The sequence below is a fragment of the Dromiciops gliroides genome, chromosome 1 (assembly GCF_019393635.1).
Source record: "Dromiciops gliroides isolate mDroGli1 chromosome 1, mDroGli1.pri, whole genome shotgun sequence".
NCBI classification, from domain to species: Eukaryota; Metazoa; Chordata; class Mammalia; order Microbiotheria; family Microbiotheriidae; genus Dromiciops; species Dromiciops gliroides.
In genome coordinates, this window is record NC_057861.1 from 541,551,211 (window position 1) to 541,575,656 (window position 24,446).

Sequence of the window (24,446 nt, forward strand, 5' to 3'; positions counted from 1 at the left end):
CCTTTGAGTCCTCCCTCCCTTCCCATGGACCACAGAAAGATTTCATGACCTTTGAAAGGTTGGAAGATTTTGAACATTCATGAGCATCCTAGTAGTGACCCTGCAAAAGCAGCAAGTGACAGCAGTTTCTGCATGAGAACTGAAGATAAACTTGATGCATTGAGGAAAGGAAGCCTCTTATGAAGAGAACAGCAGAAAGTTACACCATATCTAAAGCCCACTTTCACCTGGACTATGTATAGACTTATGGGAGAGCACATCTACTCAGTTTGTGAGGGATGTTTTTTTGTAGCAACTGTTCTTATTACATCCCATAAGCAAATACCCATTTCTTAAAGCTAACTAAATCTAGCTGGCGAATTAATACAACTGATCATCAGAAAGGGAGAATACTGATGGGGGTTTATGAGGTATAGTAGTAAATGTACTTCCTAACTTCTCAGCTACTGTAAAATCTTGAAGAGGAGTTTTTCCTCTGAAGACCAGCCTGCTAATCCAATGTGATTTGGGAGAATAGCCTCAAAGTTTGAACTACAACTACAAAAGGATACTCATCAGCTTGACTAGTCTGCCACCAGAGATTATGACAAAGTCATAGTCAGGGCATGGCCCCCATGGAAAATACATACAGAAGCAGTCTTCTAGTGCATTTTTAATTAAAATTTTGGTATAAGAAGAATTCTTATAGCATAATATGTTTGAATGGGAATATGTCAACTTTATTTTACAAATGGAATTTTCACAGATTTACACTTCAAACATTTATGAAAAATAAAATATATAATATTTAGCTTTATAAATTTTTCCCATTTAATGACTTTATCTTTAGAATAAAATATTCACTTTGTCTGATACATTAAGCAATCTGCAATCACCAACCAAGTGACAACCATTTCTGCAAAAGTACTGGGAAAAAAATACTTTGTGAAAATTGTCAAATCCTTACAGAAATGAACATGAATTAGAAACAAGCACACCTATCTTGGTGGGAAGAGAACAATCCACACCAAGAGGCCTGATAATGGCTACTCCTTTGTACTGTTGGCAAGAAACATATTGATTTGTTTTAAGAGCTAAAAGTGAACTTTGGCACTGGCTCAGAAAAAGGCTTTTCAAAGCCAAACCAAAGGATGACTCGCTCGGAAAGCGTTTTGTATGAAAAGCAGATGACAGCATCAGGGGCAATCAGGAGCGAAGCTTTATATTTTGAGATCCACACATACTACTTAGCAGTTTCCAGCATTCAGAACACTCTCTGCTTACTGCCTGTATTCATAGACTTCTCGCCCATCCCCAGCAGTTCCTGGTTAACCGGGGCAGACACATCTTCTGACTCTCTCAGCCAGGCTTTGTAGTTTCACAAAACTGACTTAAAATACACAAAAATATAAAGAAAAATCCTTTGCAATACAGGAGACGTTTTGCTGCGATACTGAAGCATTTGACGTGAAAGAGAATGGTAGCTACAGTCCAAGGGTGACACAGTCTTTTTAAAGGACATATAAAAAGTATTGCACACAACACATAAAGAATTAGGGCTGGAACAGGGCAGGAAAGACATCACTAGCATTTATATTGGCTCTTACAAACCTCTGAGGTGCTTAATGACTCTTGGCTCCACATACTTTTATTAAATGGGCAGTTTAGTCACTTATGGCAAAAGATGTTTACATGTGACTTCCCCCCCCCTCCCCCAGAAGATCAACAATACACTATCTTGGCAAGAAAAGTATTTGCTTCTTGCTAATAAATTAGGTAAAGTAGATGAAAGATACTATGATATGGCCTTAGAGGTATTTCTTTCACTCGAGAGTTTCATACCAGCAACTATGAACTTGGTTTGCACTCAGCACACTTCAGAGAGGTTTGAACGAACTTCATCTGGGGAAATAAGTGCCCACCAAACCTCAAAAGAGATTGTCTTGAGAAACTGGGACACTTCAGTGAAGAATGATTGTAGCTATAAATCGAGCAAACGCTCTTCGCAAGTCTCCACGGGCCATTTGGTTGCACCTCCAAACACATCCACGTTGTTATCGACCCAAGGAATGATATTGCCTGGCATGTTGGTGGAGCAGTTAGCAATATTCATGATTTCTTGAGCTTTTAAGACCCGATCCCATATATTAAACTGACTTAATTCTCCAACAAAGGCTTGAGTAGCATCAAATCTTCCACCCACGGTGTCCTTTGAAAATAAAACAATGGATTATGCTTAGGATATGTTCTATTTGTATTTTTTTTAAAGCAGCAATATATTTGTCTACTGTGCAAACTACTTCTTGGGGAGAGTCTTGAGCTGAGGGAGTATCAGTAGCAGGGGCTTAGAACATCATTTCTTCTTTCTTCCAATTCTTACCACAATCCTTTGCCTGAAGCTTCAGGTACAGCAGAACTAGAGATCAGGAAGGGATTTCAAAGATCCCATAGATCAATCCCCTCATGTTTTTACAAATGAGGAAATGAGGATTTGCAAGATAAAAGCTAGCTATATGCAGAGCAAAGGCTAGAACCCAGTTCTCTTGACTTCCATTATACCGTTCTTTCTAAAATTGTGCTTCCTCCCCAAAGAAAAAGAGATAAATAGAGTAGGTAAATGATCGATGGATGGATGGATGGATGGATGGATGGATGGATGGATGGATGGATGAAAAAAGGGAATAAAGGAAGGAAGAGAGCATGGAGGGAGGGAAGAAGGAAAGAGAGGAAGGAAGAAAGGAAGGAAGGAAGGAAAGAAGGGAGAAGGAAGGAAGAGAAGGGAGGGAGGAAGGAAGAAATGGAGAAGGAAGGAAGGAAGGGAGGGAGGGAGGGAGGGAGGGAGGAAGAGAAGGAAGGGAGAGAGGAAGAGAAGGAAGGAAGAAGTGAGGAAAGAAGGAAGAGGGATGGAAGGAAGGAAGGAAAGAAGGAAGGAAGGAAGGAAGGAAGGAAGGAAGGAAGGAAGGAAGGAAGGAAGGAAGGAAGGAAGGAAGGAAGGAAGGAAGGAAGGAAGGGAGAAGGAAGGAAGAGAAGGGAGGGAGGGAGGGAGGAAGGAAGGAATGGAGAAGGAAGGAAGGAAGGGAAGGAGGAAGAGAAGGGAGAGAGGAAGAGAAGGAAGGGAGAGAGGAAGAGAAGGAAGGAAGAGAAGGGAGGGAGGGAGGAAGGAAGGAATAGAGAAGGAAGGAAGGAAGGGAAAGAGGAAGAGAAGGAAGAAGTGAGGAAAGAAGGAAGGAGGAAGGAAGGAAGGAAGGAAGGAAGGAAGGAAGGAAGGAAGGAAGGAAGGAAGGAAGGAAGGAAGGAAGGAAGGAAGGAAGGAAGGAAGGAAGGAAGGAAGGAAAAGAAAGGAAGTGGTAGAAAAAGACAAGAGATCTTCTTCTGAAGTGTTTGCTGACAGATAAATGGCTTGGTCAATAGAGTGCTGGGCTTGGAATCAGGAAAACCGAAGTTCAAATCTTTCTGCAGAAACTATATGACAAGTGATTTAATCTTTCTCAGCCTCATTGTCCTCATTGGTAAAATGGGATTGTTGTGAGGATCAAATGAGATAATTTTGATAAAGCACTTTGCAAACCTTAAAGCTATACATGCATATATAGGTGTGTTTGTGTATATGTTAACTATCATTATTCACACTCACAATCCAAATGTTGCTTCCCTTCTAGTTGCCCTGCTTAAGCTCTACCTTGGTGTGGAGGTAAGGGTCCATGGAAATTAAAAATCAGTTGGGGAAAAAAAAGCCTCAATTAACCAGCTGCTGTAGTTGTTTATTCCAAACAATGCCAACCAACCAATCTGACTGATTTTTTCTCAGGATCACAGTATTCCCAAAGAGACTGCAAGTTCCTTTAAGGCAACAATTGTATCTTAAAGCTAGCATTCAATAAATATTGATTGATGCACCCAACTAAACTGGAGCCTGGGAGATCAGTGAAGGTTTCATGGTCAGAGGTGCTGTCTGAGCCAAGTACTGAAAGAAACAAGGGATCTTCACATAAACATCTCCACATTCAGACCAGAACCAAAGCAGGAGTCCCCCTGTTTCACTGGTGTTTTGGAGTAGAGTTTGCTTTGTCTGTTTGTTTATCTTGTCTTTGAAGAGGTCAAACTTTGCTCAGGAAAAAGAAGCCTTAGAGATTCAACAAATTCAATTTAACAAATGTTTGTTAAGGACATACCTAAAAAGGTCTGTACCAAGCACTGGGAAGAGACACAACATGTAAAGAAGACATGGACCCCTGCCCTTGTGAAGTTTACAGTTTAATAAAGATCAGAGAATCCAACCTCCTCGTTTTATACATGAGGGAGGGGGAGGGGGAAACAAAGCAACCTGCCAGAGGTCACACGGCTGGCAAGTCACGGAGTCAATATTAGAACTGAGATTTCCTAATTCCCAGGGCAGTCCTTTTTCCTTGACACCAGGATGACTTTCTTTAACACTATTAACAATGACTTGTTATCAAAACTCAAGATCTAGTTCCAGGGACGAGTGGCGCTCTTAACAATGGCACGAACACATTTCTGTGAATATGCAGCTTGTTAAGATATATATGCAGCATACTTCATCAGGGGAAAAAATGTGAAGCTTGAGAGATTAGAGCTGTTCCTGCCTCAGCTTTAGCTAATACCTTCCAAGGTCATCTAACTCACATCTCATTCCAAATAGCTTTTAACCAAAAAACAAACAAAAAGCAGCTCGTGTAAGTGCTAATGGCCCTGAAAAAATGAATGTCACTAGGCAAGGAAAGTACAAACAGATTCCAGAAGCACATCTGCTGACGTTTGTCACAATTCATCAGCCTGCATTGTGCATTTCTGTGATCAAGCCAGGTCTATCCAGCCAAAGCAAACTCTTTCACCACCATTGATAGAAATAGAGTTTGGTGGACAGTCATCCTAGATAATGTATGATGCTGCCTCCCTGCAAGGCTGACCTTGCATGATTTGAGGCATTTAAAAAAGGAAAGCAAATCATCAGTTGGGGAATAGCTGAACAAATTGTGGCATAGCAGCATACTATAATGTTGTTGTATAATAAGAAATGCCATCGTGAAAAACTCAGAGAAACTTGGGAAGACTTGCATGAATGAATGCATTGAAAAGTGAATAGAACCAAGAGAATATTCACACAATGATATCAAAAGTGAAAAAGAAAAGCCACAATGAAAGACATCAGGACCTTAATCAATATAGTCACCTATCTTGACTTCAGAGGACTGGCATTAAAGCATTCCTTCCCTTCTTAACAGAAAGGAGATGGATGATAGGTAGCAAATGAGGTATATGTTGTCAAACATGGACAATATGTTGGTTTGTTTTTTGCAACTAAATTTTGTTATAAGCGAGTACTCTGAGGGGGGTCAGTATTCTTGTTGAAAAGTGGTATGGGGCAGCTAGGTGGTGCAGTGGACAAAGCACTGGCCCTTTATTCAGGAGGACCTGAGTTCAAATTCAGCCTCAGACACTTGATACTTACTAGCTGTGTGACCCTGGGCAAGTCATTTAACCCTCATTGCCCCACAAAAAAGAAAAAATAAATAAAAATAAAATAAGAAAAGTGGTACAAATATATACCATATATATGTATACACACATACAAATACATATTTATACAAATATGTATCAATAATACATTTTTAAAGATAAAAATTCTGATTAGGATGGGATTTGGTGTTGCCATAATTTTGAGGGTAATTGTCATTGAATTAGTCAACACAGATCAGTTTAAGTCCAATCTTCTTTGTGAAGCCTTTTATAACAAGTCTATGGATATCTACATTCTTCAATTTCAGTCTACCTTACATGATATGGCACTTGGCTCTATACTACCCTTTCCTGTTCCCTTTCCACCCCCACAGTTCTGAAACCATAAACCATGATCAAGTCAATTCTACTGGATGGAACATTCCTGGAGGGAATGAGTAATGGCCTCACCCACCATCCTTATAACTTTGTGATACAAAATGACCATCCCTGGCCACCACTCCCCAACATGTTTCCTCCCACATTAGACTGTAAGCTCCTTGGGGGCAGGGATTTTATTTGTAATAGAATGAGATGTGTATAAAGTTTATGCTAGAGACATTCAATAAAGGGAAAGATCACTAGGAAGCAGAGCAGCCAGCCTTTGGAGGATATGGACATTGACCAGCACCTTAAAGGAACGGCAGAATTTGAAAATGCAAAAGGAGAAGCAGGATGAATAGAATTTGCAGAGTATAACAGATATATGTTTAGGGAGCAACAGGGAGACAGGTCTGGTTAAAGCAGTGTGTTTTTATAAGAAAGCAATAGGAAGGGGCAGCTAGGTGATACAATGGATAGAGCACTGGCCCTGGATTCAGGAGTACCTGAGTTCAAGTCCAGCCTCAGACACTTAACACTGACTAGCTGTGTGACCCTGGGCAAGTCACTTAACCCCAATTGCCTCACCAAAAAAAAAAAAAGAAAGAAAGAAAGAAAGCAATAGGAGATAAAGTTAGACGGGAAGAGTGAGAAAAAATAATGGAATATTTTCACCATCAGCCTAAGTTACTTGAACTTGCCCCTGTAGGCAAGGAGAAGCTATTAGAAATTTCTGAGTAATGGAGAGACATGGCAAAAGTGGCATTTCAAGAGGTTTTCTGACAATGGGTGCAGGATGAATTCAGGAGTGAAATGGGGAGTGTGGTGAGGCTGAAGGCTGGGAAAATTGTTAGGAGGCTATGGTGGATATTAGTTTTATGACATGAAAGGCATCTCTGTGGGGCTCCCAAACCCCAAATGTGTGAAGTACATGCTGCAGAAAGTTTTTTGAAAAACAATGATAGACAGAATCATAAAGAGAAACAGCTTTGGAAGACTTAAGATCTCTGATAGATATAATGACTAACTATGATCCCATAGGACCAGTGAAAAGCATTCTACTCATCTTCTGACAGAAAGGTAATAGATTCAGAGTGTAGAATGAAACATGTTTGGGGACATGGACAATGTGAGAATTTGTTTTGCTTGATTATACCTATTTGTTATAAGGGCTTTGTTTTTGTTTTTCTTTTTTTCCGATGAGGGGAAGGGAAACAAAATAAATTCTTGTTAATTGGAAAAAATCTATTTTTTAAAAGCACATCCATCTCCTTTTTTAAAGAAAAAAATCATAATTTTACACTAACACTAGACATCAAAACCAAAGAGATTGCTCTAGATTTCACTATATTGCATGAAAACAAAAATGGTTTCTTAAAACAAGTAACAAGACATCAAAAAATAAATTTGACCCAAGTGCCAAACTGGACTTGGCCAGAAGGCCCCACTCATTTTTAGACGCCTTTAAATTTGGCCAATTCAATTATTCTCCTCCTGTAGAGGCATTTTATAGTGTCATACCATTGAGAATGTTGTGCCAAATGCAAGACATTTGGCACAACTTAGGTAGAAATGTCATTACCATCAAAAGTTTATTTTGCTGTTAATTAAAGTATTTATACTCTGTATCTTTTAATGCTCTGGGTGTTTAATGAGATCCTTATAAAATGCTAAATGCCAATTATACCCAGATTCTCTTAAGATTAAAATAGAAGAAATGACAGGCCACCATCAACACAACCCTTGAAATGTTACTGAGAGCTTGAAATAATAATAACTGTGGCTGAATTGCTAAATCTCTCATTCGACAGCTTTGCCTCAGGAAAGAAATGCTCCTGTCTACACTCACCTGTTCTTGCCCAAGAATCAGAACTCCCCCAGGCTTAATTGGGTGCCAGGGAGCAAGATTTTCCCCGGTGCCAAGTTTCTCTCCATCCTGAAAGGCTTCCCACATCCCATCCCTCGTTGTCCAGGTGACACAGATATGATGCCATTTTCCATCACTAACGAACAGAGGGAGCTGAGCCACCTGTATTAAAACAATAGAAAAGAATGAGGCTTAAAGAGTAGAACACTGATCATATCTTATCTGGGATAATGTGTATCTGTCCTGAGTCTACCAGAGAGAAAAGAGGTCAGGAGAGATGAGGAAGGACAAAGGAGAAAGAATATGGTCTAGTTGTAAAAAGTACTCTGGTTGGGAATCAAGAGTTCTGAATTCTAGCACTGACTGCCAACAACCAACTGTGTCAGCTTGGGCAAATCACTCTACCCATCTCGGTTGTATCATCTGAAAAATAGAAATAATAATGTCTTCCCTATATACCTCACAGGACACACTGTGAGGAAAAAAATATGACCTTATATTTGCACCTTGAAAAATATTATGAGGGTAGAGCAATATAAAATTATAAGGTAGCATCGAGGATTTCCTTTAGACACCTTGATTTCTGACCCAAAACTAGACATATAACACTTTTCTATATAGAAGAAATGGTAGAGATGAATATAAAGGATATAAAAATATACTCTCTCCATCCAAACTCAGCATGGCCTACCCAGAGAAGACCACCATTTTACTTGGCCAACATGAGCCACAGACCAGCACATTCTAAGTAAGCCATGCTTTTCAGTAAAAACCATTCTAAGAACTATTAGCAGTTTTCCTTTCAGAAATCCCCTTTATTCAATGTTTCAAACTTTTTTTTGGCTTGAATTGGCTTGAATCCCCTAGCCTGCCTATGAGTTCCATCCCCTCGTTATTGTATCTTAGGCTCCAGATGAAAAGACAGCTAACTGGGTGTGCAAACAATAGATATTGAAAGTCCTTCTGCACAAATGTAATGGACTGAAAGACCTCTAAATTAAGGGGAGGGAAGAGAGATTTTAAACTGTAATTAACTCAAGGAAGTAAATTCCAACCCAGAAAACACATTAGCAAGGGATCTTTGTAAGCATTCTTAACAAGCAGGAGTGACCATGAAGCGTCTGAATGCTACTGTATGTCTCCTAGCAACCCTCGGTGCTATCCTCCCAGGGATTAGGTGTTTACAAGAGGACTTAAACTGAGAAGAAAACAAGGTCCTGTGTCCTACTGTGAATTTGAATGCACCCAGTGATGTTATTTTAAAAACAATTAATATCTTGCTCCAGAAGGTGCCTTGTGAAATAATGAATACAGCGGGAAGATTCCATGACATTTCAGACTTAAGGAAATAAACTTCCACTCATACACACACACAAAATTGCTCAGATAAGACAATAAGCAAAGTTAAAATTATTTCTGTTCCAAGGATCCTTGGTATCCTAGGGAGTTGACTAGACCTGATGTATAAATTCTACCTGAATTAGAGAACTAGTCACCTAATCCTACTTTCCCCAGCTTCCTCAGCTCAGCTCAAATCCCAAGCCTTTCCCAGTCCTCCACCACCATCATCATCCTCTCCCCCTGCGCCTCTAAGATTCTGTTTACATAGTATATACCTTCTTAGTAACTAGTTATTTCGGTGTTGCATCCCCTATTGGAAGGTACACTCCTTGAGGGCAGGGACTATTTTTTTTGTCTTTCTTTGCATCCTCAGCTCTTAACACAGTGCCTAGGACATGGTAAGCACTTGATAAATGCTTGTCGACTAAGACAGAGCTCAGAGTCTATCTGGCATTACAGATTCATTCCTATAATGAATCAACATAGAGATCTCTATGGTATTTCTATTTGCACATACATACATGCACCCAAATAGATTAGTGTGGAGTGACATTCGTTTTTCTAATCTAGGGCAAGCAACAGTTTGTGAGCAGAGGAAACTGCTAGCCTGATGCAAGTTATTACCATTATGGCTGATTAGCTCAGTTGGTTAAGAATGGGCACAGGGGATTTCATTCTCATGTAGGACAGTTAGCTTTGCTCTATTTCATGGCTTCAGACTGTGACCTTAACTTTTAGTCAGACAGACAGTTAGAATGGAGGAGAGGAAGAAAGGTGAACCAGAAAGAGGGGAGGAGACAGCGTGGAGCAAACCCATTCCCATTATTGGAATAAAAGCAGCTTTGTCCACTGCAGGTTAGTAGCTTCTTCCTTGTAGACAGGAGACAGAATGTTGTTATTCTTATTACTACGTAGGATTTAGGGGTGAAAGGTACCTTACAAGCCACCTAGTCCAGCTTCCTCATTTTTCAGATGAGGAAACTAAAGTGTAGGAAGTGTTTAAGTGATTTCTCCAAGGTAGCAAGCATTGAAGGTGGACTTCCAAAAGTGATAAGAGAGCTGTGAAAAAAACATGTTTAGGCTGAGATACTTTGGGTAACTATTAACACAGTTGTATGCATGCGCACCAAACTATAAAATTCTTCCAGCAATGCTATTTTTCCTTTCCTTATCATGACAGTTTACAAGTGTTTCATGCTTTGTAACTTTTATTATAAACCTATTTTTCTACCATTCCAGAATGTACTTTTACTTGTATTGCACATAAAAATAAATCATAAATAGATCTTACCTTGTCATTAATGAGCAATTCAATTGGATTATTGCCCCATTCGATTAGCACAATCTCATTGGCCTGGCCAGATACAGCATAGGAAAATGGAGTCCCAATGCCCGGGGACGCACTGGATCTCAGCCACAAGCATATGGTGAAGGCATACAGTTCAGGGAGAGTCTTTTTAATCTTTCCATATAAGTAATTCGTGCGAAGAGGAAGAGATACCTTAAATGCATCGGGTGACTTAAATGCACTGTTACCTAGAGTTGTAGAATAAGGAAGATAACCTTTTTAGTCCACAACATAGTTTCCACAGTTCATTTCCCAATCACATTGGTTTTTAAGATATGGAGCTGAATTAATAGAAAGTGAGTATCTGGAACAAGTGAAGTGAGTGAATCATTTTTCCCTTAACTAGTCAGACCACATCTGGAGAATCATACTCTGTTCTGAGTGCCACCCTTTAAAAGATTTATTCACAGGGCAGCTAGGTGGTGCAGTGGATAGAGCACTGGCCCTGGATTCAGGAGGATCTGAGTTCAAATCCGGCCTCAGACACTTAGCAATTACTAGTTGTGTGACCCTGGGCAAGTCACTTAACCCCAATTGCCTCACCAAAAAAAAAAAAAAAAAAAAGATTTATTCACAACCACAGTGTGCCCAGAGGATGACCATGATACCATAAGGACTGGAAGCCACATTATAAGAACAATTCATAGCATTAATTAAAGGAAATAAGTCCATTTAGCCTAGCCAAAAATTTACTCAATTCAATTAAATTAATTCAAATATAAGTAAATAAATTAAATAAATCATGAATAGGAATTTAGCCCTTTTTTGCTTTAAAAGAAGTGGTGGAGAGGGGGAGTTTGAGGGATTCCAGTTAACCAAACGTCACAGTAAGCTGAATTAATAAATGCAAAAACTTACAGAGCACCATAGAAACACACAGCATTATTATTGTAGTTTAGTCAAAAGTTCCCTGGTAAAGTAATCTGATTCTCTCGGGTTTCTATAAACTAGTGCTTCTTCAATAGTAATATTAGCTAATATTTACACATCCCTTATTATATGGCAAGCACTGTGCTTAAGTACTTTAGAATTATCATCTCATTGGATGTTCACAACAACCCTGGGAAGCAGATGCTATGATTATCCCCATTTTATATGTGAGGAAAGTAAGGCAAATAGAGGTTAAGTGATTTGCCCATTGCCACACAGCTACTAAGTGAGTGTCTAAGGCAAGATTTGAACTCAGATCTTCCTGACTTCAGGCCCAGCACTCTATCCACTACACCATCTGGTTGTTTGACAAATGGTTGAAAGGTGGTAGTTTTCAACTGTTCTCTGTGTTAGCCTTGGAGAAGAGGGGAGTCACATATTGGGTCCTACAGCACCTCACTCATTTCTTTGCAGAAGTGGTAGGCTATACTAGTGGAATGCTGCTTATACCATCAGACTTAGTAGGTATGTTGATTACTTTTGCCTAACTGATTTTTATTCCTCTTTCTTTTTATTTCCTTGTCACACAGGAAGGTGGCTCACCTGGTAGAGAAAGGGTAAATGTATTTGGAAATAGAGACATGGAAACAAAAGGTATTAATAAAAGGTCTCAAAAACAGGGTTTTTTTTTCTTAAGTTGCTTACTTACGCTGTAATTTTCTTTTAAACTTTTTACCAAATTCTCTTTTTTCTTAAAAAAAAGCACAACCCCAAAACCAGTTATCACAAATTCCAAATTAACAAGGTTAAGAATTCGTGGGGAAAAAAGGAATTCATGAGGGTTTTGTTTTTTGTAGGGCAATTGGGGTTAAGTGACTTGCCCAGGGTCACACAGCTAGTAAATGTCAAGTGTCTGAGACCGGATTTGAACTCAGGTCCTACTGAATCCAGGGCTGGTGTTTTATCCACTGCGCCACCTAGGTGCCCAATTCATGAGATTTTGTTCCAAAAGTGTAACTTTCTTGGGCATTGGAGTAAGAGGAGATGGTATGAAGATCCTGCTTAATGAAGAAATTATTCTTTGGTGAAGATACTAACAGTTGCTGGTCCCTGGTGCTCCACCCATGCACCTAAGCAATGATTTACTAAATTGGGCTGTGAGGGGAGCTTACACGGCTAAGTATAACTCAGTACATTATATCCTAATGGTCCAACAAAAAGGAAACAGAATAATTGTGACTATCATCCTTGGTGCCTAGCACTGTTCTCAGCTCATTGTTGTTCAGTTGTTGTTTTTTACTCTTCCTGACCCCATTTGGGGTCAGGTTTTCTTGGCAAAGATACTAGAGTGGTTTGCCATTTCCTTCTCCAGATCATTTTACAAATAAGGTAACTGAGGCAAATGGGGCTCAGTGACTTGCCCTGGGTCACATAGCTAAGTAAGTGTCTGAAGCCAGATTTGAACTCAGGAAGATGAGTCTTCCTGACTCCAGGCCTAACACTCTATCCACCGTGTTACCTAGGTGCCCTGTATGCCCGGAAACATAGGAGGTACTTAATAAATGGTTATTGATTGTTTCTAGAATTCTATAGGACAAGTCATTCTACCTTTAGATAACAACAATTGTTCCCCAAATTTGCAGATAAACTGAATTTTGGAGAATGGCTTCTTTCCCTCACTGACTTACATTATTCTTTTGGAGATTGTCTTCATTTTTAATTGATCTAAATTGGAACATCTCCTACTATTTGAGTAGCTGCCAAACCCTGCTGAGGACTGAGTGATCTGTAAACAAGCACTTAAGAGCAGGAGGGTTGCTTCTTGTTTAAAACAAGCCTTTGGTGATATGAGAATAAGGGCTTTGCACATGGTAGGCACTCAATCAATATTTGTTAAATAAATGAACCACCTTCTCTGATTTGTCTCTTTTTCCTAAAGCTAGGTACATCCCTACACAAGTCTTTTTTTAGGGCCCAAGTGTTGCTAAGTCCTTGACAAGATAGAGTGTTGACTTGATTTTATAGGTTAAAAAAATCCAAGCAGAGAAATAGCATGGAACTCTCCCCCCAGCTAGTTGGAGACAAGGCAGGAAAAGGTAGAACAGACAACCTTGATTTCCTGATTTAAATGAAGAGAAGAAAGGGACAAGCATGTTTTAAACACCTACTAGGTACCAGGCACTATTTTAGGTGCTTTATATATATTAATTGATTTGATCCTCATAACAACCTGGGGAAGTGGGTACAACTATTATGTCTATTTTATAGTTGAGAAAACTGAGGAAGAAAGTAAGTATCTTGCGGAAGATCAAACAGCTAGTATCAGAGGTCAAATTTGAACTCAGGTCTTCCTGATAACAGGCCAGCCCTCTATTCACTATACCGCCTACTTGCCTTAAATTTTAAATACACACATACAGATGTATGTATATATACACATATATGGATATGTACATACAGATATAAATGTGTATCTATCTCTATCTCTATATCTCTCATCTATATATCTATATCTATATCCATACACATACACACATATTTAACATTGTGGATGGAGAACTGATATCTGAGCTGACCTCAGAGTCAGGAAGACCTGGGTTCAAGTCTTCCCCCAATCCATGTGAGTTGTGTGACCCTGGGTAACTCACTTTAGGTCAGTACCCTAGGCAACTCTCTAAGTTACAGAGAAGGTGTCAACCTGCCTTGGCAGAAGGAGTTTGTTCACCTTGAAACTTCCTGTGTCAAAGAAATCACATAATTTTTAAACCCCTATAATTTTTAGGGGGAGGGGACCCCCAGAGAAAAAGGATTCTCTCATTCCATGTAGCCCTTAGGTTGTTTTTTAGCAGCAAAGGGGAAATGAGTATGTTCTTAATGAAGATATCGCCATCTAATAAAAAGAAATTACTCCTCCTGCCCTGGCGGGTGGGTGGACTCCCTAATTTAATAAGACTCACCATCTGAAATATCAGTAATTTAGTGACAACAGGCTTAATTAGAGCTGGGAGCAGTAAGGGGAGGGGTGCCATGAATGATACGAGAGCAAGTACCTTTTATGTAACTACAATAATCTTGAGTCCAAAAGAAACCTACTGAAGGCCAATTAAGAAATTAAAAGGTCAGCCAGATACATCCAAAGCTGCAGGTGGCCAGCAGGGAGAAGGAAAGGGGAGCAGAGAGAAAATGATTCTATCTCATTGGTGGCTCCAGGCTCTCTCCACAGCGGATCCTGTGCCCAGTTTGCCCTAAATGTTGTCACAGATGGAGCAGGATTTCCAGTGAAGAGAAATTAGTTTGATTAGACTCTCTGGGAACTTAAATGCTTGATTGCTTTGGGATCTCTCACCATGGGGGGGTCTTGTTTGTTACTGGGGGAGGGGGTGGCACATTCTCCATCTAGACAGTTCTACAGGGTAGGAAAGTAGAAAGGTAGAAAAAGATGGGCATGTATATGAGTATGTTGGGCCTCAAAATAAAACACAACACTCTGGCCTCAGTTCTGTTAGTAATTTAAGCCAAAACAGAAGATATGACAGAACACTTGCCTGAAATTGGGGGGGTGGGGTGCTGCTCTACCAACCAGGGCTTTTCCAACAAACTACTCTCCTCTTTGCCATCTGGCTCATGCATACCCTCTTTATCTTCTTTTATGAATATGACTTATTGTTGCTTTTACACTACAGTCATCTCCCCTTCAACTGGCTTTCTTTTTGTTTTTCTTATATTATTTCCAAATTATTTATTGACATCTTGGGGTTTTTACATCACTTTCTTTTCTAAATCTATCCTTCCTCTTTCCCCTACCCAGTGGGCCATCTCTTGTAACAAAGAATGAAAAAAGAAAAAAGTAATTCAGCAAAACCAGCCACATCAATCAAGCCTGACAGGAAATGCAGTATTTCCCACTCACAGTCCCCTACCTCTGCAAAAGAAAGGAGATGAGGGGAGGGAGGAAAGCACATTTTCTTAACTCTTCTCTAGGGGCACTCCTAAGTCATTATAATTACCAGAGTTCACTTTCTAAACCCTTTTATTCTCAACTAGACATTTCTAAATAAAGTAAATTTTTCATTCATGACACATTTGGAAAACAAAGTTTAGGCCTTTTTATATAGGCATACTTCATTTCCAGAAAATTCAGGGGGAATTTACAATCACACAAAAGATAAATTAGGAGGTGGGTTTTCACTTTACTTCATCATAGAGTTTCTTTAAATAGTGATTCTTTACTATATTTAAGATGAAGCAACAAAAATCTAATTGGCACTCAAATTTGGGGGGGAGGGGCTAGAAGCTTATTGTGTAAAGTGTAATATGCTTCGAAGCCTGTAAACTGCTATGAAATCAGAAGATCTTGGGTGATCAATGTGACAAGAGCTAAGAAGACCTTGCCAACCCCTTTCAAAATGTAAAACCAGCTATCAATAAGACTAGTATATATTATCTATAATTTAATGTGTCTATAGGTTCTCCTTTTAATGAAAAAAGTAGAGGGCATGTCTCTACTCACATTTTTTAAGACAATGGCCCATCTTACACCACTGTTTAAAATGCCAGTGATTGGGGGGGGGGCACAGCTAGATAGCACAGTGGATAAAGTACTGGCCCTGGATTCAGGAGGACCTGAGTTCAAATCCAGCCTTAAACACTTAACCCTTCCTAGCTGTGTGACCCTGGGCAAGTCACTTAACCCTCATTGCCCCACAAAAATAAAATAAAATGCCAGTGATATTAATGGTGAAAAATCTTGTTGTATCATTTCAGTCATGTCCAACTCTTCATGAGCCCATTTGGGGTTTTCTTGGCAAAGATACTGGAATGGTTTGCTATTTCCCTCTCCAGCTCATCTTAAAGATGGGTTACTAAGGCAAACAGGGTTAAGTGACTTACCCAGGGTGTCACAGCTAGTAAGTGTCTGGGGCCAGATTTGAATTCAGGAAGATGAGTCTTCCTGACTCCAGGCCTGGTGGATCACTGCCTCACCTAGCTGCCCCCAGGAAAGGATGACAAATATTAAATCTCATGCCAGGGGGTGTGAACAGGTTTATCATTTCTGGAAGATACAGAAGTCTAATTTGATTTACCTAAGGGTGAAAATAGAGGACAGGGTTAGAAATCTCTCAAGATTCCAGAATCCAGAACTTTTGTTCTATCAAGTAAGATACTTGTTAAATGTGCTTTTTTTTTTTTTTTTGAGAGAGAGAGAGAGAGAGAGAGAGAGAGAGAGAGAGAGAGAGAGCGCGCCAGCACATGGAAAGAGAAATAGAACTTAAAGAATGCCCAGAGGAAGTGGAAGGTAATGGGACCTTCAGATCCTAGCATACAAGGGAAGATTAGTGGAAAGGAATTTTGGATATTAAGCCTCCAGAAGAGAAGACTTGGGTAGGGGAGGGAGTGAAAATGAGATGTCTTCAAGTACCTGGAAGGTTGCCATTGGGCAGAGGGATTATAAACTTCAATGGGTTGAATTAACAAAGAGGGAGATTTAGGCTCAATGTAAAGAAAAACTTCCTGATAAATGGAGCTACCTGACAGTGGAATAGACAGCTTCTGCAGGTGGTGGGAGTTGCTTTCAAGAAGGTTTTCAAATATGACGGAATATAAATTTGTCAGAGATGTTGTAGAAGATATTCTTCTTCAAGTATGGGTTGGGTTAGATATCATTATTATATTATATAGTTTGTATTATATGATTATCATATATTATATCATACACAAATATATCATGATTATTATGATAATTAGATAATATAATAATAAATAGATCATTGTATATTAATTATATAATTTCATTATAATACTGTTATACTAATTATAGCTAGTATTTATATAGTGCTTTAAGGTTTACAAAGAGTTTCACAAAGGTTGTCCCATTTTATCCTCAAAACAATCCTGGGAGCTAGGGGCTATTATCATGTCCATTTTACAGATGAGGAAACTGAGGCAAATAGAGTTTTGTTTTTTTCTTAATTGACTCACCCAAGGTCGAATATCTAGAAAGTGTCTGAGTCCTCACTTTCACCTCTATGAGTGTCATTTTCTCATCCATAAAATGAGGATAAGAATAGTCGTGCTATTCACCCACAGAGACTGGTTGTTGTAAGAAAAAAAATGTCTTATAAAAAGCATAAAATGCTATAGAAATATGAGCTGTTGTTATTATGATGTCAGTTGACAAAGGCAAGTGTGAGAGCAGTTGGAGGATGGAGGAGGTAAATCTAATTACATTTCATATGGAAAACTGAGGAATCAGAAAAGCTTCAGATTTATCATGCAACTAGTTTGTGTCAAGGCCAGGCCAATAATTTCATTTTACAGAACCACGGAAGCCAGATCCACTGGCAGCTTGGTGGTACAGTGGGTAGAGCACTGAACCAGGAGTCCAAAAACCCTGAGTTTGAATCACTTATCCTTTCTTTTAGTTTATCTGTAAAATGGGAAAGGTCAGAGGCCTCAAAGATAAGACCCACTGAATGCTCTAAAGTGCAGACCAAATCGAATTATAATGTAATTGGGAAAATAATTAATAAAATAAAATAGAATAGAATATAGATAATATTATGTGGTTTCTCAGTTAACATGAGATGCACAGGAATGTTTTTCAGTTGTATACAACTCTTCCCGAATACATTTGGGGTTTTCTTGGCAAAGATATTGCAGTGGTTTGCCTTTTCCTCCTCTAACTCATTTTAGGAAACTGAGGCAAATAGGATTAAGTGACTTGCCCAGGGTTACACAGCCAGTAAAAGTCTGAGGCTAGATTTGAACTCAGGGAGATGAGCCTTCTTGAATCCAAGCCCAGTGCTCTATCTACTTTGCCACCTAGCTGCCCATATATTTTAGGGGACTTGTTTTCTATCTGAGTTTGACAGCTCTAGACAAGATCATTTCCAATATTTCTTCTATTTCTAAGTCTATGATATAAAAGCTAAAAAAATTAATACACTGAAATCATTAGTATTCATGAAACTTGTCCTACATTCCAAAGTCAATTCAGCTATTTAAAGAATAATATTGTGAATTGTCCAGGTATTCCTCTATCCTGTTGTTAATTAACATAACCACCCATATGCAAAAAGAGGGAAGAAAGGGAATTTACTATTTGCTATTAGGTCCAGATGAGAAGAAATTTAAAGTTATTAACTAACATAAAGTTTAAGGATTATCCATTTATTTCACTTATTCCTATCCCTCTTCAAAGAGGTTGACAATAATTCCTTCATATTTTGTCAACATTATATCTTTTTGTCATTTGCCTAAATACCAAGGTTACCTGAGATCATCTAGAACAATAAACTTAAATAGAATATCTGATAATAAGTAATAAAAGAGGCATTGTGGCATTTAGCACAGTATTCTGCACAGAGTAGAAGATGAGGATGGATGGATGGATGGATGGATGGATAGATGGATGGATAAATGGATGGATGGATGAAAGATCATTGAACTCAATCAGGAGACCTGGGAAGTAGGCCTAGTTTTCCCACTAACTAGCCATGTCACCTTTGCTAAATCATTTCATCCTGATAGAACTAAATTTCCTCCTCTATTAAAAAAGGGGGGATGTAGGGAGGGCATTGTACTAAATGGTCTCTAAGTTTATAATGAATCTGAGTCTTTGGATTGGCCTATAGACAGTAGCAACACTGATAGTCTCCTGTAGGTCAAACCAAATGTTTGTGCTTGACTCCAATGAAGCCATACCAGATTCTTAAAAGTAAAATTGCCCTCATGATAGAAGAAAAAGAAAATATCCTTTGGGTTTTGTGTTAATCAGAAACCAATCAAGTTCTGAAATAAATGAAGCTTCACTAAAGGGAATGAAGAAAGGAGACAAGTATTTATTAAATAATTGCTATGTGCCAGGCACTGTGCTAAGCATTTTACAAACATTTTATCCTCACAACAATCCTGGTAGGTAGGTATTATTATTACCCCCATTTTATAAATGAGGAAACTGAGGTAAGTAGAGGTTAAGTGACTTTGCCCAGAGTTATAAAGCTAGTAAGTATCTGAGGCTAAATTTGAACTCAGGTTTTCCTGACTCCAGACCCAGTGTTCTATCTGCTTTGCTACCTACCTAACTGGAGAGGGACAGAGTTGTGTGAACTGCAACTCCAGCTTTAAAAGTTAAATTATTTTCAGCACTCTGAGCAGTTTAGTCACTAAAGATGGTGAAAAAGATTCTAACTAGCACATTCATAAACTTAACAAATATTTACCAAATGCCTACTCTGTGAAAGGGATCGGGACAGCAAGGCTGGACAATGGGAGTTATACTCAAACCATCAAGCTGGGGAGTGCCAAGTTCTGTGTTTCAAAACCGTTGTTAAGATTCAGTGGGGGGGGGGGGCAGCTAGGTAGTGCAGTAGATAAAGCACCAGCCCTGAATTCAGAAGGACCTGAGTTCAAATCCAGCCTCAGACACTTGACACTTATTAGCTGTGTGACCCTGGGCAAGTCACTTAACCCTCATTGCCCCCCCCTAAAAAAAAAGGATTCAGTGCAGGACATGGGAAAGATGGAAAAGTTTTGTGGGACTTCATCTGTATAACTTTTGTTCAATGCTTGCCTTCTCAAGTAAGGGAAAGTATTGAGGGAGGGAAAGGATTTGGAATTCAAATTTTTTTTAAATGAATATTAAAATATTTTACCATGTAAAAAAAAAAAGAAAGGAATCTGGATAAGGTAATGTGAAAGCTACAAAGATGGCCATGTTGACCAAAGATGGCCTTCAAAGACTTCAGAACTTCCCCGTCTGCCCTCTCTATGTAATTTCCTAGAAGAACAATTTGGGCAAAATCACGTTGGGCAGCTAGGTGGCACAGTGGAGAAACCACTAGGCTTGGAATCAGGAAGACTCATCTTCCTAAGTTTCAAATCTGGCCTCAGACACTTACTAGCTGAGTGACCCTGAGCAAGTCACTTAACCCTGTTTGCCTCATGTTACTCATCTGTAAAATGAGCTGGAGAAGGAATGGCAAACCATTCTGGTATCTTTGCCAAGAAAACCCCAACAAAAAGTTGGACATGACTGAAAGGATTCAGCAACAATATCTGACCGATGTCAAGTAATTTCTCTCTAGACCTGAGGGTTCCTTAACTGCAAAATGAAGGAGGCAGATGAGATGAGCACTGAGGTCTAAACTAGATGATAATTGGATATTTCCAAGCTCCAAATCTTCTAAGTCTATGAACTGATTAATCAGTTAGGTACTAAGAAAGAAAAATATGCAAAACTAAAAAACAGTTACCTCTTTCTAACTCAGAAACTCTTTCCAGGAGTGCATTCAGTGCTGTCTCTGTCTTCTGTCGATGAGCTGAAGTCTCGTTATGAAGCAAAGATTTCTCATCCTCAAGTTCAGCCACTTTGCTTAAAAGCTGGCGTTCCAGCTCCCCAAGCCTCCTCTGAAGCATCTCTCGAAAGTCATTAGGCAAAATTGCGTATGACACATTGACACGTAGTTGGTGCTTTAAGAGAGAGAGAGAGAGAGAGAGAGAGGAAGAAGTATTTATACCAGTTCAAAAGAAAAACTGTGAAATTTAGATCCAATGGCACAACCACCAGGGAGAAGAGTTTCCAAAACATAAGCATTAAATTATACCAACAGTGGGAAGAAAAAGATTTACTTATGCTCTGTTGAAAATTACTTTCACCAGACTAGGAATATATATATATATATATATATATATATATATATATATATATATATATATATTTGCTACAATATTTGAAATTCATGAAGCTTTTTATCTCTTGCAAAAGTGTGGTTTTTTTTTCACTAAATATGTAAACTTCTAACCAATTATTGGAGCTTATCACAATCTCTTTGGGTAGAAATTGCCCCTTCCCTCTCCCCCCCCCAAAGAAGCAATGACTTTTTAAACTGCTAATCAAAATTAATACAGAAATTATAACAACAAATCTAAATCTCTAGTATTGTACAAAAGTAGATGAATGTGCATCCAGTAGACATTATTGTAATTTGAAATGCTTTAAATTCTAGAAATTAATATTTTAAATAATCAGAATCCTTATTTCTACTGAATTCTCTATCATCATTGAGTGATATGTTAAATATCTACAATTACTCTTGTATTTGGACATTATAACACAGAAAACTCTAAAGTGATTTTATGCTAATTATTTTTTGTAATTTGAACCTTATGTGTAGCTCATAGAGAAATCTTGTCAATACTTTTCTATTTATTCTGAAATGCAGAAAAACTTCAGTTCCCATAACCTTGAGACAAATTCCCTAACAAATTGAGGTCAAATTAAAAACCAAAGGCTTTTTTTCTCCATAAAAGTTCAAAACTGCTCTGAAGATTAAGGGATAATTTCTTCAGCAAGAATGGGTATGACTTCTCTCCCTCCCTAGCAATCAAGAATCACACCTTAAAATTACTTGTTAGATTTCACAACATTTTCATATTCATTTCCTTTGAAATTAATGAGATAATTTTCTTTCTGCTTGAATTTCTCTTAACAATCCCAGACTTGGCAGCCCATTCATGGTAGGTACATTCATAAGACCTTCCAATTTAATTTTAGTAAGTACAGTGTGAAGTGTGTGAAGTAACACAGACACACATTTTCACATATTTCTGAAATATCTTTTTTTTTTTTTTGCCACTTCTGTTACAGCCCTCTACTGCTCTATTAAAGGATACACCATATGCCAATGTCATATGATCCCACATGTCAGTATCACAAACCTAAAGGAGAGTCTGGGCTCAGATAGAAAAGATCAAGGAATATTTTTTTTAAAAGGAAACCCAGAAACATATACTAAATTCCTCAACTCAGGGGGAAAAAAATTCCAAAAATATTTTCTTTTGGTATTTACAAAAGAAGCATCTTCCATTCAAGCACTAGGGTCCCTAAGAAAACAAATCAAGATACTCCCATTATCACATTAAGGGCAAGGAACTGAATATTAACTCTTTCTTTCGAGAAGAACAGTGAAAAGATTATTAGGCCTATTGGAATTCTGGGATCAGAGAATGGGGAAAGGAAACAGAAGAGTTTTCTCAGAAGCACCATTTGGAGAACCAAATGTAACTTCCTAACTGCAGCTAGGAGGCGAGACTAGATTTATGGATCCGCAGCCAGGAACTGAGAGTTTCCCCCTCTTCAAACGGCCCAAATTACAGTTTGTTCGGTCCTATTTTCATTTAGGAACCTCTGACTCTCTATATGTCCCTCAGTCTCATTCTCTCTCGTCTCCCCTCTTCTTTCCCTTCCCCGTCTCTTTCTCCCTTTATCCTCTTTCCCACCCGTAGCCCATCGCTCTCCCCCTTAACCTCTCTTCCCCATCTCCATCTCTCTCCCCAATTAGCCCCTTTCTGTTACCTTTCCTCTCTCTACCCCCTTCTCCACGTCGTTCTTGTTCTCTTCTCTTCCCTGCTTACTCCCTTCCTTCCCCTTTTCCCCTTTTTATCTCTTTCCTTCTCCATTCCCTTTCCCCCTTTTTCCTCTGTCTCCTTCCCTCTGATCTCAGAGTCTTGTCTCCCAGTCACACAAGCAGGTAAATACAGCTATATGAACACATGCACAAATATTCTAAGTTAGCTGTAAATACATAACCCAACACGTACACCACCAATCTCATCCACGCTGCCGTGGACACCACCGCGGCTCTCCCTACACCACCCTTTCTCCATCTCCGCTCCCCTCCTCTCATGTTCAGGCCCAGGGAAACCTTCGGGGGTCTTAGCACCTGGGAACTTTCTCTCTCTCTCTCTCTCTCTCTCTCTCTCTCTCTCTCTCTCTCTCTCTCTCTCTCTCTCTCTCTCTCTCTCTCTCTCTCTCTCTCTCTCTCAGGTAAGAATCCCAATTCCCAATCCGCCTGGAAGCTGAGCTCTGGGAACCTCCCTCTTCTCTCCCTCCAACATCCTCAGCCTGGGCTAGCTAACATCCCGGAGGGTACCGCCCCCTCCCCAACTCCTGATACCTCTAGGGCTTCCAGCCGGTCCTTCAGACTCTGCATGGTCCGGCTCAGTTGGTCAATGACTTGGCCGGGGTCCCGCGGAAGGTCGCCCATGGTATCCTTGCCCGTCCCAGTTTTGCCGTACTCCTTCCTCCAGGGGCCAGACTTGCCGTCTGCGCCGCCCGCCAGACTCTCACAGCGGGTCAGCTTGCCGGTCAGTTCGCGGATAGTCTCCCGCTGGTTCCCAATGGTCTCTTTCTGCTGCAGGATGGTCTCCCGCAGCTGCAACACCGTAGCCTTGAGCTCCTCTTCTGGGGTCAGCGCGCCGCCCTGAATGGGGACTGCTGGGAGTGGACAGCCTGCGCTAGTAGCCTCCAGGGGCAGAGAGGTGCACACAAAACGGCTACCGGGCGGCGCCGGGCTCTCCTGACTCCGCACGCCGACCCCCCACCCACCCCCGGATACCACCAAGAACACTATCCCTGTGGTCAGCAGCGCCAGCATCCTGCCTGATCCCACTGGATGGGGGCTCGACTCACTTCACACCTCTACGAAGCCCACCGTGATGTGGCTTAGCATGGAGGTGGGGGGAGAGAGGGAAAAGGGATGGAGCTGAGCACAGTCCCGCTCTCCTCCTCCGGGCACCCCTTCGCGCTGGAGCAAAGGGTTTTGCAAAATCTTCCAGAAACAGCAACAAAGTCCTAAGCTTCCCCTCCTCCGGGGGACTCGTGCCTTCCCTCCAACTGAGAAGACGGATTCCTCGCAGAGACAAGGAGGCCAGCCGAGGCTCCCACTCCTGCGCGGCTACTTGTTTGCTCTTGCAAGCGGCTAAGGCTGGACTTCTATCGGCTGGGCACTGAGCGGGGCTCTCCTGTCAGACTCAGCGCGCGCGCTCTCCCATTCTTAAAGCTAGGGGAAGGCGTGCGGGGAGCAGCCACTGGCGAGCCCTGATTGGCTGGGGCTGGGGCCGCGCGTCATCTGGGCCCCCGGTGCCTGGCGGAGCAGGGAGGACCGGAGCTGGGGGGCCGGGGAGGGGCAGACTATAGGAGGATGGAGTGGCGGGCCCTCGCGTTTCCTATTGGCTGTGTCCCAGGAAGCGCGTGCTGGACCGATGGTGGTGGGAGGGCAGGCGGGGGCGGGGGGAGGGGTGAGGGGTAGGGGAGATGCGGAGAAAGAGAGTAGAGGGAGGTAGTGGGCAAATGAAGCTCACGGGTTCGAGAGGTTCCGAGTGGCGTGTTTCCTTCTTTCCGGAGCTAATGGGGAAGGGGGG

General features: G+C 40.4%; 1 protein-coding gene across 1 annotated transcript; it reads right to left on the bottom strand.

The window, feature by feature from the left end:
* Window positions 1–710: 710 nt before the first annotated feature.
* NPTX2 (neuronal pentraxin 2) lies at window positions 711–24,225 on the bottom strand. The gene is made up of 5 exons (XM_043981317.1): window positions 23,201–24,225; window positions 20,498–20,714; window positions 10,317–10,561; window positions 7,667–7,846; window positions 711–2,188 (listed from the first exon to the last, which is right to left on the bottom strand). The coding sequence occupies exons 1-5, from the start codon at window positions 23,678–23,680 to the stop codon at window positions 1,961–1,963; spliced, it is 1,350 nt and encodes a 449-aa protein (XP_043837252.1). The 5' UTR covers window positions 23,681–24,225; the 3' UTR covers window positions 711–1,960.
* Window positions 24,226–24,446: the final 221 nt, after the last annotated feature.